The sequence below is a fragment of the Anguilla rostrata genome, chromosome 1, assembly GCF_018555375.3.
Source record: "Anguilla rostrata isolate EN2019 chromosome 1, ASM1855537v3, whole genome shotgun sequence".
NCBI classification, from domain to species: Eukaryota; Metazoa; Chordata; class Actinopteri; order Anguilliformes; family Anguillidae; genus Anguilla; species Anguilla rostrata.
In genome coordinates this window covers 3,095,001-3,113,672 of record NC_057933.1, presented here as the reverse complement: position 1 = coordinate 3,113,672, position 18,672 = coordinate 3,095,001, and the positions used below count along the sequence as shown (strand labels likewise).

At 50.9% G+C, this 18,672-nt stretch overlaps 1 protein-coding gene and 1 long non-coding RNA gene across 7 annotated transcripts in view; both read left to right on the top strand.

The window, feature by feature from the left end:
• map7d1a (MAP7 domain containing 1a) overlaps positions 1-18,672 on the top strand; it is a 62,955-nt gene that overhangs the window by 25,393 nt on the left and 18,890 nt on the right. For 2 of the 6 annotated variants that reach the window (XM_064350198.1, XM_064350112.1), the window contains exons 2-7: positions 1,964-2,245; positions 7,074-7,142; positions 8,120-8,152; positions 12,091-12,254; positions 14,745-14,856; positions 18,058-18,162. In XM_064350198.1, the coding sequence (XP_064206268.1) occupies positions 1,964-2,245; positions 7,074-7,142; positions 8,120-8,152; positions 12,091-12,254; positions 14,745-14,856; positions 18,058-18,162 (765 nt within the window). The remainder of the gene's footprint in view (positions 1-1,963; positions 2,246-7,073; positions 7,143-8,119; positions 8,153-12,090; positions 12,255-14,744; positions 14,857-18,057; positions 18,163-18,672) is intronic. The other 4 variants (XM_064350285.1, XM_064350458.1, XM_064350375.1 and 1 more) reach the window with 4 other exon arrangements.
• Positions 8,159-10,377, top strand: LOC135263772 (uncharacterized). The gene is made up of 2 exons (XR_010332541.1): positions 8,159-8,831; positions 8,864-10,377. It is a non-coding gene; the product is annotated as an uncharacterized LOC135263772 (long non-coding RNA).

Here is an 18,672-nt window from a genome sequence, read left to right as displayed (position 1 = left end):
CACACGCATGTTTGTGTGCACACACACAGGTACGCACACTGATAAAACATGCAGACAGAGGTGACATCATGGTCTGAAAGGGCCAGTTAAAGTGGGAATGCTTGTGTTCAGTGTGAGTTATCAGTCTGGCAGGCGGTCAGATTGAGCTGAGCTACGCAGTGCTTATCAGCAGCAGCAGCAGCAGCAGCAGCAGCAGTCCAAAGCCCAATGTCTGCGCCCCCCCCCCCCCCCAACCCTAACCCAGATCCCCGTCACCCCTGTCTGCTGACGGAGACATTGGGACGGGTTTATTCTCCCGTTCTGATGGTCGCTACCATGGCGACCCGGTCTCTGCCCGCGTTGGCATGGTTCTGCCCAGTTCATGTTTATGGCGGTATCGCATACCAGCGTTTTTAAATAACTCTGTAGCCGTCATTTTCACCCCGTTTTGAATGGCCAATTAAAATCTGATTCGGTTTTTAAAAAAGTTTGTGAATTCAATGTTAACTTACATTTAAATGATTTGTTCTTCGATTATTGTTGCTCCTGAGGTGCTTCTCTTTTTCCTTCTGTTGCTTAGCAGTTCTGTAAACGAGGCGCTCTCCCTCAGTGCTTCTCTGAGGTTTAAATAAAGTTTTTAAATAAAGTTTTCTGCTGTGTGCGGCCCGCTCCGCTGTGCGTTTGGTGGGGTGCAGAGAGGGCCGCGCCCTCCTGATACGCGTTGGGTCCGGCCGCCGCGCCGCGCCGCGCTGGTCACGCTCACACAGACACTCACTGAGTCACAGGAGGACTGTTCAGGAGCAGCCTGTGCAGACCGGTCCCCTGCGAGGGCCCTGGTTCAGCGCCTCTCGAAACGCCCCCCCCCCCCCACCCCCCCGTGTGCGTGTGCCGATTTCCCTTCCAACCGCAAGCTGCCAGCCCCCAGAATTTTAACAAGCTGTTCATTTTTCATAATTACACACTCCTCATGTTTATTATTATGGGATTATTTACCCTCCTTAAGCCACATTATGTCAGAAATAGCTACGCACGCCACCAAGAACAAAACTCCCGATACAGCATTGCGCTTATTGTGCTGTATCGCACAGAACTGCCCAAAAAGAGATGGGATGGGTGGGGGGGGGGGAGGACAAGTAACTGAGTCAGCGGACCCTGAACACTGGTGTTCAGTGTGTGGTGAGGGCACAGTCTCCCCACAGTCTGGGTTGGGCCGAGGGCGCTGGCGGGTCTACAGTTCAGGGTTTTCTTCGCCTGTGTTGTGTGTTCACGCTTGTTTGTCTGGCGTTTTATCAGAGACAGACGGACAGACAGACGGACAGACGGACGGGCGGGGCCCGGAGCGGGGATTAGAGATGTTCTAAAGTGCACAGATCAGCTGCTCTGACTCACTCACCTGAGCCAGGTGTGCGTGCTGCGGCGTGGCGTGGCTGTGTTCCGAGGGCGGGGCCAGGGTGGGGGGGGTGTGTGTGGGGGTGGGGGGGGGGGTGATTTACAGCTGATCTGGGCCTGCTGTGGAACTATGAGCCCTACCTGGAGCTGGGGTGGGGTGGGGTTGGAAGGGGCGGGGCAGGGGCGGGGCCTGCAGGTGATGTCATTGTTTAAGTACGTGTGTCAGTGTCAGCGTTCAGAGTGTGACACATGCCTGTTTACTCACACTCCTGTGAGGCTGAAGATATGCAGGCCTAGGACCTTTTTGTTTTTCTCTCTCTTGCTTTCTCTCACTCTCTCTCTCCATCTCTCTTTCTCTTGCTCTCTGTCTCGCTCTCTTTCTCCCCCTCCATGATCTGTCCTACCTCTCCATCTCTTCCCCCTCTGTCATTCTATTTCTCTTACTCACTCTCATTCTCTCCCTCTCCCCCCTCCTCTTCTCTCTCTTCTCTCCCTTCTTCTCTGTAATTGAAGTTGAGCTGCACTGTATCTGGGTATTTCTAGTGTCACTTAAACATCTGTCTCTCTCTCTCTCTCTCTCTCTCTCTCCTGGCAGCTATCCTGTCTGCTCCAGACGTCGGTCCTAAAGACGAGGATGGAGAGGGGGTGAAGGCCCCCCCGAAAACAGACACCCCCACAAAATGTGATCTCGCCTCGCTCGCCGAGACCCCCACAAAATCTGACCCCGCCCCCCTCGCTGAGACCCCCACAAAATCTGACCCCGCCCCCCGCGCTGAGACACCCACAAAGGGGGAGAGCAGTCTGAGGGCGGAGACCCCCACGAAACGGGACACGCCCTCCACCCCCGGGCCGAGCGGCAGCCCCCGCCCCAAAAAAGGTACGCCCCTTGTACCTGTGTTGGGGACCAGGTGTCCCCAACACAGGAGAGCTGCAGAATGTGTTATGCTTTACTCTGCACTTAATTGGTCAGTTAAATGCTTTGATTGATCAATTACCTCACCTGGTCTCTCCAGCTTGGGCAGTTTGCTCTGCTGATTTTGAGATGGGACAGAGACCCAGCAGACCTGCCGGGTCATGTGACCGCTCGGATGGGCAGTTGGGCGGGCGGCAGGAGAGGCAGTAAATTGCACGGACGCTGTCGTGCAGTGGAGCTCTCATTCCCACGCATGTGAGCACACACATATGGTGAACACTTAACGAGCTGAGAATGTGTATATTGTATAGCAGTGCTGTAGGGTAATCGTTGCCGTGGAAACGTGAAGTGTGGGCGGGTGTTCGTAAGATCATGTTCCAGACACACTTGCCCCAGTGTTGGTTGGTGGGGGAGGTTGTGTAATTAGATTTGAGTGCTGTGCAGTAAAATAATTGATTTAGCAGGAATGCAGCAAAAACCATTTGGTCCCATTTTCTGTAAATAGGCTATCAGTGCTAGCCAGCTAGCCTCCCTGTAATGTGTACATGCTATCAGTGCTAGCCAGCTAGGTTCCCTTTAGTGTGAACATGCTATCAGTGCTAGCTGACTAGGCAACCTGCAGTGTGAACATACTATCAGTGCTAGCTGACTAGGCTACCTTCAGTGTGAACATACTATCAGTGCTAGCTGACTAGGCTCTCTTTAGTGCAAACCTTTTTGCAATGTTTTTGCATTGGAAAAGTTAAGGGCATAATTTCCTGGCTTTAATATTTTATTATGTAGTGAATTGATTGTTTTATAAGCTGGTTGTTGGTTGATTGACTGATAAGATGGGTTGTTGTATTAGTTGGTTGATTGTTTCATATGCTGATTGGCTGTTTAATTTTGGACTGACTCATTAGTTGGTTGATTGATTGATGCATTGATTGATTTGTTGGTTTATTACTCCATTAGTGGTTTGATTTCCTCAATGCTGTCTTTGCTCTCCTCATGGTTGGGTTGGGGTTGTGCGCAGTGGTCTGTAGTGACTGGTTTAGGCCGGTTAGGTTTACCGTACTGCAGCTAAAACAGGACCGCTGCCTCTCCTTTCCCCCGCTGATGGAGCCTGTGTGAGCGTTAACCTCATAAGAGACGTCTGCAGCCTCACGCACACATCCATGTGACCCCCTCCCTCACCCCCTACACCCCCCCACCCTCGCCCACCAGCGGTCCAGACACGTTCCCGTGGAGATAAGGACCGAACTTTGAGTCCAGAGTCCTTATCGTTAGCGCGTGGCCGCCTGGCTTTGGCGCTGATTGGGCTGTGACATCATCGATGCACTCGACCCTTACAGATGCCCTAATTCACGCCGACCGGCAGTGCTTGCCTTTAAAGCAGTACCCTGCTACACAGACGGGTATATCACTAAATGGAGTTCAGGTCAATGAGCTTGTCCAAGCACATAGTGGTACTGTCTCCATCTGAGAGTTTAACATGCAACTTCACAGCCCAAGGGACCATTTACCTGACTGCTAGAGGAATGACATAAAATGCATCTTTAAAGCTTTGGAGAGCAGGTTTTTTTGGAATATATTTTTTTTTTCAGAATTCTAAGTCAGTGTTCTAGAACTCCATTGCTTTCAGTCACCAGTAGTGATTGTGACATCATCATTAGAATGTTCCATTGAAGAACATTCGAATCACATGATGTGCCCTCTCACCTTAAATCAACTGAATTAAAACAGACACATTTGGGGCAAAAGAACAGGACTCGAGCCAGTTATGTGAAGATTTTTGGAGAGTCCCTCTGGCCACAGGGTCTGTTCCCTTTCACCATTACTGGGACCTGAAACTGCTCAATAAAAACTTGCCCCAGCTGTGTCTGTGGCCCTGAATTTGTTTCTGATTTTATAGTGAAAATGCAAAGCAGCAGGTCTCCAGGAGCTGCTTTGGGGGTCCTTTCTGTTGGGGGGGGGGGTTTTGTGTGAACAGCTGCAGGTCAGATACGGTACAGTCCAGGCCCCAGGTGTGAGGGAGGCTTCCGATTGGCTGATTGAGAATGTTGCTCTGTGAATAAGGCTGCTGATTGGGGCAGTAAATTAGGAAGATGGAATATGTTTGGACTGCAGGCTTCACAGTAGGGGGTCACTTCTGTTTGCCACACACAATGTCTTCTCTTTTCATCTTCTTTAATTGTGGGGATGGCCCCCCACCCAGGGGCTTACTGTGACCGAAGGGGAGAGGAAGTATAAACCCCTAACCTCCCACCCCCCCCACCCAAAAAAACTTCTCAATTTCTTAATTTGGGAAATTATTTTATATTTGTGCATTTTAATTGGCTGTGGGGCATTAAGGACTGGTTTAATTAAATCTTTTATTGTTTCGTTTTTGTTCTGGCTGGGATCGGACAGGACAGCTGGCAGGAAGCTTGCCCCCCCCCCGTCATGACGCAGGTTTCTGCTTTTACTGCTCTCTCAGTGAATGATGTTCCTGACTGACTCTCCTCTCCAGAGCTACAGACACTCCTGTTCTTGTTGCTCGATGGGACCCGATTTGGGTTGCCAAGGAGACGGCCGATTGCTGTCTAGCCCTCGTAGACTCCGTCCCCCCCGCCCCCCCTTCCGAATGCGGCATATTTTTTTCTGGAAGGTTCTGTGCCTTCTCTCTTCCATCCCTCTCTCCCTTTTTCCACTCCCTCCTCCATCCCTCTCTCCCCTTCTCCCCTCTCTCCTCCATCCCTTCCTCTCTTTCTCTTCTCCCTCCTCCATGCCTCTCTCCTCCATCCCTCTCTCTCTTTCTCCTCTCTCCTCCATCCCTCTCTCCCCTTCTCCTCAATCCCTCCCTCTCTTTCTCCTCTCTCTCCCCGCCATCCCTCTCTCCTCCCTTTAGTCTGCCTCTCTCTCTCCCTCCTCTCTTTAGTAAACAGTGTTTTTAGGTCAGGCCCCATCCCGGTGGAAGGCTGACTCACTCGGGGTGAGTCTGTTTCCACGTCACCGGTCGCCAGGCCGACAGATAGCAGCGCTCTGTCAATACTGCTCGTGCTCAGAGAGGTCAGAGGTCATTAGCCCCAGCTGCCCTTCTGGGTTAACCTGCTGAGACCTCGAGTGCTTTGACATCCCTCAGCGTGATGTTAGCTTCGATATGAAGCGCGATTCACTTTGATTTATTGTGTTTATCCTGCTGAAGCAGCTGGGTGTTTATCCTGCTGAAGCAGCTGGGTGTTTATCCTGCTGAAGCAGCTGGGTGTTTATCCTGCTGAAGCAGCTGGGTGTTTATCCTGCTGAAGCAGCCGGGTGCTTATCCTGCTGAAGCAGCTGGGTGTTTATCCTGCTGAAGCAGCTGGGTGTTTATCCTGCTGAAGCAGCTGGGTGTTTATCCTGCTGAAGCAGCCGGGTGTTTATCCTGCTGAAGCAGCCGGGTGTTTATCCTGCTGAAGCAGCCAGGTGTTTATCCTGCTGAAGCACCTGGGTGTTTATCCTGCTGAAGCACCTGGGTGTTTATCCTGCTGAAGCAGCCGGGTGTTTATCCTGCTGAAGCAGCTGGGTGTTTATCAGGGTGTTTATCCTGCTGAAGCAGCCGGGTGTTTATCCTGCTGAAGCAGCCGGGTGTTTATCCTGCTGAAGCAGCTCGGCCGCAGTGTAGTAATAATGGGTAAGGAGCTGGTCTTGTAACTTAAAGGTCGCAGGTTCAATTCCCAGGTGGGACACTGCTGTTGAGCAAGGTGCTCAGCCTGCATTGCTTCAGTATATGTCCAGCTGTGTAAATGGTTGCTGTGTAATGTACATAGCAGAACAGATGAAGGAGTGTTCTGATTCACCAGAGAGAAGAGATAAGCACTGGGCTCTTCAGAGCAAAAGGAACACGCTCACACGTGCACACACACACACACACACACACACATGCATTCATTTGTGCATAACTCACTCACATACACTCACTCTCCCAAGCATCCACTTACTCACGCATGCAAGCACACACTCGCACATACACGCTCAGCAACTCTTTCTCTCTCAGACACACACTTGTGCACATAATTCACTCACATATATGCAAAAACATTCCGTCTCTCTCTCTCTCTCGCACACACACATGCCCAAGCACGCCCCACCCCCTTTATTAATTTCATTAATCAACCGCACCTCACGTCAGTGGCCAAAGAGACGATCCCCTGCCAGGAAGTGACCTCATTATGTGCAGAGGCGGAGTATGACCTCATTGGGGTGTGATTGTGGACGGCTGGCTGTGTTTGGGGGCGTGGCCGGGCAGATTAAAGTCCGTTATTTACTTATCAGCAGGAGAGAGAGAGAGAGAGAGAAACTCACAAGGGCTGGAGTGTCCATCCTGTCTTCTCACAGTGCAGTGACTCGCTGAAGGGCAAACCAAGGTTAACTCTCTCTCCCCCTCTTTCCCTCTCTCTCTCTCTCTCTCTCTCTCTTCTCCTTCTGTTTCTCTCCTCCTCTCTCACAATCTCTTTTATAAATCTCTTCCTTTTTTCTTCATCTCTGTCTACCTTTTTTCCATTTCACTGTCATTCCATCTTGCTCTCTGACATTTGCTGTCGATTTTTTTCTCCCCCATCTCTTTCGTCCTTCATTTTCCTCTCCCATCCTTCTTTCTCCCTGCTCTTCTCCATCTCTCCCTGTCTCCCTCTCACGCTCCATTATTCCCTTACTGCCTGACACTGTTTCTCATTCTTTCTTTTTGCTCTCTCCCTCTTTTTTATTTCTCTCCATCTTCCTCATTCCCTACCTTCCTCTCTCCTTTTCCCTGCTCTCTCTCCCTCCCTCTCGCTCTCTCTCTCTCTCTGTACAGATGGGCTTAAATCGGAAGACCGACAGAAACAGGCGAAAGAGCGTCGGGAGGAAAGGGCCAAATACCTGGGTAAGTGTGTGTGTGTGTGTGTGTGTGTGTGCGCGCGCATGTAGAGTGTGTGCCTGTGTGTATGTACATGTGGGTGTGTGTGTGTGTGTGTGTACATGTATGCGGTGCATTCATCTCCTTTCCAAAGGGCTGAGGGCGCCCCCTTGTGGTAGGGTCGCAGGAAAGCGAAAGGCCGTTTCCCCTTTCTCAGCTTTGGATGTTTTCAGCTCGCTGTGTGTCCGGCGGGCCTTCCCGGTTACCACGGCAACGTTCGGAAAGCCGTAAGGAAAACCCAGCGGAGCGAGCTGAAACCCTTCAGAGCCGAACGCAGAGTCACACGCACTCCTCTGACACCGGGGAGAGGGTCTGACTGCATGCCTCTTCGCTTTCACTTCTGCACGGACGTAACGTCAGGAAGACAAAGTGCTTTTTGTTTTGCTTTTTGCACCACCACTGCTGTGGAACGTCCTTCCTCAAAGCTTTATCTGTGCTTAGTCTGCAGTTGATTTAGAGTTATCAACTGAAGGAATAACTGTCCGTCCACATAAAATTGTTTTGGAGATTTGATGCAGTATATTGGCAAAGGATCTCTCCAGGGATTGGTCAAAGAAGGCTGGCATCACTCTGTGAGCATCCAATCCCCACTGCTTTAGCGCTGCCTTGCACCACATCCCTTCACTGAACCCAACGGTTCCCATTCAGAACCAGCACCAGAACCAGTACCAGAATCAGCACCAGTACCGGGGACCCCTGGTCTGGCCTGTGATGGGTTTGAGTGCTGGGGGTCCCCTGTCCTGCCCCGTGCTGGGTTTTTGGGGCGTTGGGGTCCCCTGGTCTGGCCCATGACTGGTTTGGGTACTGGTTTCCCCTGGTCTGGCCCGTGACGGGTTTTTGGGCGCTGGGGTACCCTGTCCTGCCCCCTGACTGGTTTTTTTTGGCATGGTTGCGCTTCCTGCATGATTGACAGTTGCTCTCGTCTCTCTCCCTCACTCCTTCAGAAGAGCAGACGCACCTGCAAGGTAAGACAGCTGGTGGGTGTGGCTTGCGTGCCCTGGTGGTGTTGGTGTCGTCATGGTGATGGTTGTGGCTCTCTCTCTCTCTCTCTTTCTCTCTCATTCCTGTGGCTCCCTGTGGTCGTGACGTTGGCACTGTGATTCTGTGTTTCATGCAGTCGCCCTGTTCTCCTTTTCTTCATCATTCTCTCCATCACTCTTTTCTTCGGCTGTGATGGTGTGTGGGGGGGATTTCATGCTCTCTCTCTCTCTCCCTCCCTCTCTTGCTCTTTTTTTTCCCCAGTAGAGTTTGATTTTGAATAAAGGCAGCTGTGTTTTGGAGCACACAGCAGTCAAAATCACAACCCCTCACCCAATGCTACTCCAGGGGTCTCCATAAAGATCTGATTATGTGAAATGTGTAAATCTCCTGCGTCTCTCCTAAATCTATCCCAGGAAGCATGGTTGGTTGGCTAAAAGCAAGCGTTTGGAAAGTACCTGTTTTGTGCTCGTTTACTTTCAAGTCAGATGGGTTTTAATCAATCAAATGGGTTTTAATCAATCAAATGGGTTTTAATCAATCAAATGGGTTTTAATCAACTGTTTCCTTTCCCTTCTTCCACCCTAAATAACCTAAAACAAACAACTTTGAAAATAAATTTAAAGTTGTTTAAATGAATGTGTTTCTTACAGGGAAATGCAACAACATGGTATTGTAGTAATAATCATCATAATAATAATATTAATAAGAATAACAATAATATTAATAATAAAGGGAATTGATTATTAATAAGCTTCTCCTGCGTTATGTTGAATGTGCTGCTCAGCCCAGGTTAAATGTCCTATGAGGGCCCAAACTCTGAATTTGCAGAGAAACGCTGAATATAGTCTCTAGTTCCTCCTCTTCAGTCACACCAGACACACATTACCTCCCTACTATGGCAGTTGGGCTAATTACTGTAATAATGATAGACATCCATCATCATGTCAGTCTGATGGGAGGCTTTGGGTTGCTTAGTGAAGCTGAACAGTTAGGCCAGACAGTTTTTTTTTTAGCTGAGATAGCTAATATTTGCTTGGGTATCATTATATAAATATTGCCGATTCAGAGTAGCCTAGTTGATATCTAGCTTGCTTCGTGCATGCGTGCCAAGGAGTGGGAGTCTAATCGATCAGTCTGGTGGTGAAGGGAGTCCCTGTGGTTGGGTGGTTTGGTGTCGGGGGGAGAGAGGGGGGGGGCGGTCTGCTTAACTCCCATTAGAGACGGGCACTTTGGGGACTTTCCCCAAGACCTTGTTTTTAATCGCGGGGGGCTGTTTTCAGGACGTCTGTGATAGCCATCGCTCAGAAACAGGCGGGAGTCGAGCTCAGTGTAGGTCCATGGTGCGGTCCGCACCCCCTCCTCTGCGTTTTAAGGATCTCCACGCCGAACACCTGTTACCTGCGTTTACATTTCACAGTGTTTACCCCGCTGGGGTGCGGCAGGCCCAGAAGCCTGGTGCTAAAGTTATGCCTCTCAGCCTCGACCGGGTTGCCCTCTCCACAGGGTGATAAATCCTTTACGAGGTCGGGGATTAGGGCAGGAGACCCGTTCATGATTTTCTAACGGGTGTTTTATGGTCCAGATGCTGTGTTTAACCCTGAGAACCATCATGTGGATAAAGACTCCCCCTCCCCTCCCCAGACTTCAGCCTAGCTGGTTTGGGCGCATTGGCGGTGTCTCCGTTTGAAGTGCGCACCAGCTGCGGTGTCTGAGAGTGACATCATCGGTCTGCGCTCGGCGTTCCTTTTAGTGGCTCCGCTGGGAGGTGACTGACGCGCCCAAGCCGCCGCTTGCTCTGTTTGCTGGCCCGCGATCGATCGCCGTGCCGCTGGTCAACGGGGTTCATCCAAAAGTGAACCGGTAGTGCAGTCTCCTGTGACCTGAGCGTGTACGGACATAAAAACATAGCTAGCCGGGGTTTCTCGTTTTAAATTAGGTTTTGAGACCACTGTGGTGTTAGGTAACCCCCCTGTCTCCCCCCCCCCGTCCCCGTACCCGTCCCAGTCCTGCTGTGATTTTAAAGAATTTGAATTTGAAATGCGTTCTGCAGATAAGGTGTAATTACTTTTTTCGTTAGTGTGTGTGGTCCCCGTGCGTTCGTGTGCTATTCATTTTATTGCAGTTATGGGAAGTCTGTTTTTTACGGATACGATTTGTCTTTCCTCTTGCCCCTGTAACCCTTGTGGTAAATCTGGATTTAGTCTCCACCCCCCCCCCCCCCCCCCAAACAAAACATGCACAGAATCAAGCCGCAGAAACGAGCCCTTTCAGGAGAAGATAATCTCGCCTCTGTAGTCGCGTTTGTTCCGCGAGTTTACCCTGTGAAAAAGCGTGAAAAACGGGAGCAACAATAGACCTGACAGCTTAATACCTCGTCTTCTCTCATAACTCCGATAAGAGGCGTATTAACGCTCACAGTTCTCACTGTGAACGCCGTGCGTGGGAAATAAATGCGATTACAGCACAATAAGTGTCATTTCAGAAATATTTGTCCGTAATAGCGCTGCTTCGTTTGAGATAATTAATTCAATGTTCCGTCTTGGGTAAACGCGATTAGCTCATTTTACTGCCAGTGTTAGAATGCATTCCAAGCCATGCTCGTAGCGCCTAATGCTTGGGTCTGCTGTTAATTGGTCGCTGATTTTAATGCGAAAAAAAAATCTGTATAGGCCTACCCAGTGGCTCTCCAGAATTTGGACTGAGGAATCTTGCTCTTAGTTTAAAAACGAGGAGTCTAGTTATGCTGCATCGTTTAAGTGTAATGGAGAGAGCAAGCTGTTTTTCTCTTGAAAACCTCATTTTTGTTTGTCCCCCCCCCCCCCCAAAGCACCCATCTTCACACTATTTAAATGTTCATTTGTGTTATATTCACTAATCGGGCGCTCTTACGCAAAGCGACTCACAGCGCGTTTACAGCTCGCTGAAGCGCGTGAGCGCCTGCTGTGGGTAACGGCCAAACAGCCAAACCGCGCGAAACCGGGAAATTCCGCGGAGACGGAACGTAACGGCGGCGGCAGCTGAGCAGACGTCTCGCGGCCACGGCTCTCAAACACACTGTTTCTTAAGAGAACGAAAACGGCGATTTAATTGCTTTTGTCGGCAGGGTTTTAATGCGCGCTGCAGCAATCGCGTCGGGAAGTCGGGAGAGCTGCTGAGTTTTAATTTGCACACCATTTGTTGCGCCTGTTTTCGGGCTAATAAGTCTGATGGAGAGAAACCAATTTGAACCAATGCTAAATTGCTTAGTCAATGAAGACTTGCATTGCATTGATCAGTTATTATATACAGACGTTGTACACACTGCAACTTATGAATGTCAGTAATATCATTCCATAAATCAATATTATCAGAGAGTAAGTGGACTGTTTATTCCTCTGAACATAATGAATATAGATGATATTTAAAACCAGAATGGGAATAGGACTAAGAGATGTGCGGTTTAACATGGGGAGACGCGCAGATGCGATGGCATTTTCAATAGCATAGCTAACAAAGAAACCCCAGTATATGGAGACATGCCAGCACATTTCAATTACTACTCACAAAAAATGGAGGACTTAGTCTGACTCACAGTGACGCAGAGCCGGAGAGAGAGAGTGTTTCTGTACCCCGTGGTTAGAATTCAGGAATAGGGGTGCTGATTTGGGGTGCGAAGCTAGGCTTCAGTGTTGCCCTGTCTCTGGCCCAGGGGGGGGGGTAGGGGGGTATGAACACACAGTCCCCCCACGGCCTGCGTCGGGTTCAAGCCCGGGTTCAGGCACTTGAACCGGGACTCAGCCTTTTTGGAGCGGGAAAGCGAGGGAGGGAGAGAGAGAGAGAGAGAGAGGAAGAGAGAGAGAGGGAGCGGTGGGGGCGGTTGGGTTCCAGATGTTCTCCAGATGCCGTAACCGCTGCCGGTCTGTGTGTGTGTGTGTGTGTGTGTGTGTTTTTCCAGCGGCGAAGAAGTCGCAGTGGCTGGAGAAGGAGGAGAAGGCGCGGCAGCTCCGGGAGCGGCAGCTGGACGAGCGGCGGCGCCGGCTGGAGGACCAGCGGCTGAAGGCCGAGAAACGCAGAGCCGCTCTGGAGGAGCGCCAGCGCCAAAAACTGGAGAAGAACAAGGTGGGCGGGGTCAGGGAATGAGGGGGCGGGGCCTGGGGGGTGGGGCTAGGAGAGGTGGGTCGGTACAGGAAACAGACATAAGTGGGTGTGGCATGGGTGTGGCATGGGTGGAAAGGGGGCAGGGCCTGTGAGGATGGGGTGGAGCCCGGGAAGGTGTGGTTGGGATGTTGCTGGAGTGGGGCTGGACTGGGGCAGTGACTGGGCAGGTAAGGATGGGCGAAGCACAATGGAAGCAGCAGTAGCAGTGTGGGCGACGGGGCTGGATTGGGGCAGGATGGGGCAGGATGGGGCAGAATGGAAGCAGCAGTAGCAGTGTGGGCGACGGGGCTGGACTGGGGCAGGATGGGGCAGGATGGAAGCAGCAGTAGCAGTGTGGGCGACGGGGCTGGACTGGGGCAGGATGGGGCAGAATGGAAGCAGCAGTAGCAGTGTGGGCGACGGCTGGACTGGGGCAGGATGGGGCAGAATGGAAACAGCAGTAGCAGTGTGGGCGACGGGGCTGGATGGGGCTGGATGGGGCAGGATGGGGCAGAATGGAAACAGCAGTAGCAGTGTGGGCGACGGGGCTGGTCCACACCTGCTGAGCTGGGCCTCTCAGTCTGCGGTTAAAACACTCCGCACTTTCATCTGTGCTGCAGCAGGTTTGGGTCTCGCTCACACACGCCCTGTCTCAGGCTGGTCTCACTGTTAGGGGCCTGCGTCTGGGAGACGGGTGTGGCTCTGATTTTGGCGGTAAGACGGGGGGGGGGGGGGGGGTTCCGCGGTACGCTTGACCTGCTTCAAGGCCCGAAATTAGCGTGGTTTGCACTCAAAGCACCCACTGCCGCCTGAATATGGTATTGCTCGGCTTCTCCTTTGACCTCTCTTCAAAGAGCACTGATAGCGCTAATAAAACATTTCCTCTCCTACTATCGGTCTTCTTTCTCCCTGGCTCTGACCTAAATACATCTGTTGTCCTTTCTCCACTATCCTGTCTGTCTGTCTCTCTCCCCCCTCCCTCAATTCAGTTCAACCTTCATATAGTGCCCTTTTCGTGCAAGTTCACAATACAAAGTGCTTCACAGTAAATAAGATAAGAGCAAAGTAGATGAGTCAATAAAATCTAAGCAGAAGTGCAGTTAAAAGTAGAAGTGTCATAAAAACGTGATAAAAAGCTCCCTTTATGTAAAAGTCCAGGCTAAAAATGGTGGGTTTTATAATCTCATCAGAGATTGTGATGCCCTCAGATCCTGTGGCAGGCTGTTCCAAACGTGAGGGCCATAGACCCTGAAGGCTGCCTCAGCGTAGGTCCTGGTCCTGGCCCTGGCCTTTTCACACGGCTAAAAAGCCCAGTGCTCGAGCTGTGGTGTGTGTTCGGCTAGGAACATAATCTCAAAATCATCAGACCGGCATCCAGGTGCTCCCTCTCTCCCTCCCTCTCCTGTGTTTGAAAGAACAGAATGTTCCGGAGAGCGAATGGAATCTCGTACCGTGAGAGAGAACTTTTCCACGCCGCTCTCCGGTACACCCACGTGCCCCAAGAGTTCCTAGAGCTGTTGTGTAAAGCTAGTTTAAAGTAGTACTGATGGCATTTATAGCCTGGTACCGCTGCTACAGCTAGTAGCTTTAGCTGTAGTGTTAGCGGTAGCTCTGTCACCCTGGTTACAGCCTACAGTCATCAGGGCCGGGGGGCATTCACAGGGGACTTTGTGCTGTTCTGTAGGTGACTGGACTGGTTATTACTGAGGACCTCCTCTGTAGTGTAATGGCTGTGGGCCTGGGCTTGCTACTCTGAGGTTATGGGTTTCCATTGTAGTCTTGAGCGAGGCACTTAACCTGATTTGGCTTCAGTAAAATGGATCCAGCAAGCATAGGATCTGAGAGATGAGTAATGTGTAACCAGAGCAGTTAAACCCCCCCCCCCCAAAAGATAAAAGCACCATCCTTACGGTTGTTCTGAACTTTACCTCTTTGGTCCAGATCCTGTGTGTTGTTGCAGAGTGTCACAGGGAAACAACTTTAATAAATCCAGTAAAATCAGGGTCAGGAAAATGCACTGTGAGCAAGGTTTATCACACAGGAGTGGCCTCCCTCCCTCCTGTCAGTCAACACATCACATGCGACCTGTCACTTCCTGTGGGATGTTTTGTGTCATTTCCTGTATGGAGGGATTTCCTGTCCTAGTAATGGTAGTCTGGGGAAGCTGGCGCAGCGGTCATTGACCTACTATTTAGCAGAATCAGGTGAGCCAAATTAGGGTTGAAATGAAAACTCACAGGACAGTAGAACTCCAGAGCAGGGTTCCTGTTGCAGGCCCAGCAGGGGCAGTTCTGCTGAGTAGAACAGGCCTCTCTGCTGAGCGGTTTCTGTGTCACTGCTAGTCTCTGGTGTTTTACTGTCCTGCAGTCTGCAGCCTCTGTTTCCCCATTGCCCTCGCGTACTCGTGTACACGCGTGTGGTATGTAATTAGCGTGTCGTAACGCACGTTTTTTTAAATGATTCTGTCTGCAGGAGAGGTACGAGGCGGCCATCCAGCGCTCCAGTAAGAAGACGTGGGCCGAGATCCGCCAGCAGCGGTGGTCCTGGGCCGGGGGGCTCAGCCAGAACTCCAGCCAGCGCGAAAGTGAGTACTGCCCCAGACGAACTGGACTGGGTCGCCTACACTTAGTACCGTTCCAGACTGCAGCTGGACCGGGTCGCCTACACTTAGTACCATTCCAGACTGCAACCGGACTAGGTCGTCTACACTTAGTACCGTTCCAGACTGCAACCGGACCAGGTCATCTACACTTAGTACCATTCCAGACTGCAACCGGACCAGGTCGCCTACACTTAGTACCATCTGGCTTGATGATAAGCTGATGATTAGCTTCGCGCGGGCTCTGTCCGGTTGCTACTGACGGAACTCGCACAGACATGCGGGGCATCGCGTGCTGTCTCCCGAGATGTGGGCTGGTTGGAGTCACCATGGCAACTGTTGCCTGGTGACGCGCAACCAGGATGGCCGGCGCAAGCCCCACCCTCGGGTCACGTGACCTGTGTGTGCTCAGGGCCTCTTCGCTTTCCTTTGTGGGGATTGGATGGGGACTGTCCGCTTGCCTGACTTCCCCGGCGGTCCTTGTCCAATCGGTACATGGTGTGTGTATATACGGGCGTGGCATGTGGGCGGGGTTAAGGTATGGCTTGGGAATGGTGTGTGGGCGGGGCTTATGTGATTGGTGGAGCATGGGTGTGGCATGTGGGCGGGGTTAATGTGAGCAGACAGGTGATGGTGGTGGTGAGGCGTTTCACTGTGTGTGTGTCCTATAGACCCAGCATGTGATTGGCGTTTTGTAACATCTGAACCTCTGGTTACAGTGTTCCTAACCGTTTTTAATTTTAATTTCTCCTCCCCTGTCTGCCCATTACCTAATGAATCATGCGTTCTTAACGACGTCGGATCGCTGGTGTTTCCCCCGCTGCTCGTGGTGCGATTCGTCATCCTGGGGTTTTTTGTTTTTGCGCGGTGCAGAAGCCGTTGGCAAAGTGTTCGTTAGCACCAGCTGCCTCCTGGGGAGGGCGATAATGGGGGGGCGGGGGGGGTAGGGGGGGACGTTGGTGGGGGGGCTGTTGGTGTGATCTCAGTGCTCTGTCATTAGCATCGTGCCTGTGAAACCCTCATCAGGGCTCGTATAGTTTGGGCTGTCTTTCTGAGGAAGCAATTACCTTCCTGCGTAAGGTTGGAAAATGACCCGCTTTGCTGCGTTGATTGTCATCTCAGAATCTCCTCCTCGTATGAGATTGGGAAATTACCCGCTTTGTTGGATTGATTGCCATCTCAGAAATAATTCATTGGCGCATGCCCCCCCTCCTCCCCCAAGGGAGCCAAGTCCTTGAACTGGTGAGAAACCGTCTGTGTTGTTAGCAATTAGCTGACAGCTTTAGCTTTTTTGCCATTCAGATAGCTGCTAACCGCTAATTAGCAGCCAGCTAGCAGTTAGAAGGTAATTATCAGCTAGCAGCTAAGATGCAGTTAAAGCTATGCTGATGTTGTACACAACACATATACAGGGAAGTCCTCTTCACCCTTAAACAGCAGAGCTGGGAGGGGTTTATATGAAAGTATGGGGGGGAAGGGGCGGATCTGTGGAATCATGGGATATTTCCTCCCACCAGCTCTCTTCCAGGGAAGCTGGCAGGAATGGCGGTGTGTGCTGCGCTGTGATGGTTCGCGGTTGTTCTGAGAGCGTAGCGGCGCGTTTCCCCCTTCGCTCGCCGTTAACCTGCAGCTTCAGAAGCCTCTAATCCCCCCCCCGGCCCCCCCTCGCCCCCCCCCCCAGCTCATCACCCTGCAGGCTTATCCTTGCTCTCCTCCAGCAGCACAGTTCGTGATGCTCAGCAGTATAATTCCAGGGCGTATCAGTCCCCATCAGTGTCCTCAGGCTTCTTAAAGGAATGCTTTTTGGGTTACTCTGAGTAAAAGGGGGGACAGTGTAAAGTTTAGGGAACTGGATTTAAGGACTGGGGGTTGCAGGTTTGATTCCCTTTTGAGAGGCATTGCCATTATACCCCTGAGCAAGCTGCCTAGCCTGATTTTTCCCTGCAGAAGGGTGGGTGTTGGCTGAATGCGTACGTGTGATGTAACATGCTGAAAGCGGGCTTGTAGTGGCGCTGTTCCATTTGAGACCACCAGGAGGCAGCACATGTCTAAGATTTGGGGAAAGTCTGTGGAGTTTGAATCACAGCCACCTTTTGTCTTTTGTTTCCTCTGTCGGAACCGGTTAAAGTGGCAGAGCGGTTGATCCAGGGCTTGACAGATCTGTTTTAGATCTGTTGACAGGCTGGACTGAAGGCCCAAACAATCTGCGTCTTTCATATTAAGAACGGAAGCGTGCGGCCTCGTGCGCACAGACGGAAATTTGCGGTCTTCTCAAAGGGGAGCGAGTCTCATTTTTTACCCAGGGAAACGTCCTGAACCTTTTAAATTGTGTGTGTTTGTGCGTTTGTGTTTACGTTTGTGTTTGTGTGGGAGTGCAGTCTTGGGTTTGATAATCAGTTTTTTTCGTTTCCGTATTGACAGTGGACAGTGTCTGTTTCTTGGTGGAGGGTTAGCATTTCGGTTTCGATTTTTTTTTTTTTTTTTTTAACCTCGATTGCTGTTGCCAAAGTTGTGTGTTTGTTTTTTTGGCCTGTTCTCCAAATATCTTCCCTTTTAAACACAAAAGGAGCTTGTGGGCCTTGTGGCTCAGTCTCTTCAGAAGGGGTGTCCTGAAGATCGGGGTGAGGGATGCCATTCCGGGGGGGAACCCCACATCTGTTTCTGGATTTTGTTCCCACAGTTTACACCGTCTCAGTGAGTGGACTGGTTGTATACTCCCCCGGTGGTTTGCTCGCGGACATGGCAGTGGTTCACTTAGGGGCACATTAATTTCACATTAACATTTTGATCTTCTTCAGCGTATTTGTACATTTTAGCAAAATTTCAAACCGTGTTAATGACAGGGTTAATTAAATGGGTAAGAGCTGTGGGAATCGGTAAATCCAGAAACGGATGTGTCCCTGCTGTGATGGAGTTCATTTTGGGTAAATTGGTCTATTGGAATTGGGTTTAGAGCTAAGGACACAAGCGATCTTTTTAGGATAGGACTCGGACTAACCCATCGAACTCGGACTCCAGACTTTTTCGGAGATGCCGGGAGGTGTGACTCCTCGGCTGACCCGATTGGTGGATTGGGCTGTGGGCGGGTCCCGTGGCAGGCCCCGCCCACTCCAGGCTCTGGGCTCTGAGCGGTGTTTTTAGGTCTCTTCTTCTTCTTCTGTTTTGTCGCGCTCTCTCCGGTTGCAGGCAGATGCTCGGTCTCGGCGGTGAACCTGCCGAAACACGTGGACTCGGTTATTAACAAGAGGCTCTCCAAGTCCTCTGCCACCCTCTGGAACTCCCCCAACAGAAGTAAGAACAACCCCCCCCATGCCCCCCCCCATCTTCTCCATGGGAACCACTGCCCTCTCCATGCCCCTGTATGGCCTGCGCCTCCTTTCAACCCAAATTCTGTTCCTCACCTAAAGACTTCCATTATGTGCAATTATGATTTTTCTCAGTTTTTTTTTTTTTTTTTTAACCTTTACTGTCCAATCAGATTTTTGCGTCCATTTCCTCCCCGTTGCCTTGCGGTGGTCTCGCCTGTTCATTTCCCTCCAAAAGAACGGTGCTGTGGTTTGACTCCTCCCTCCCATTTCCGTCTTCGTTGAGTGCTGGCGTTTTTGCTTATATATTTTTGAATATATAAGTTCCTTCCACTTCACCGTTTTTTTTCCCCCCCGTTCCACTTTTTTATTTTTGTTCTCGCGTCTTCCCTCCATTCCTGGGTTCATGGTGCTCTCTGGGTGTGCACGTGTTGGTGGTGGTCTTTTTATTATGTATTATGTCTGTTTTTTATTATTATTTACCTGACTGTACTTC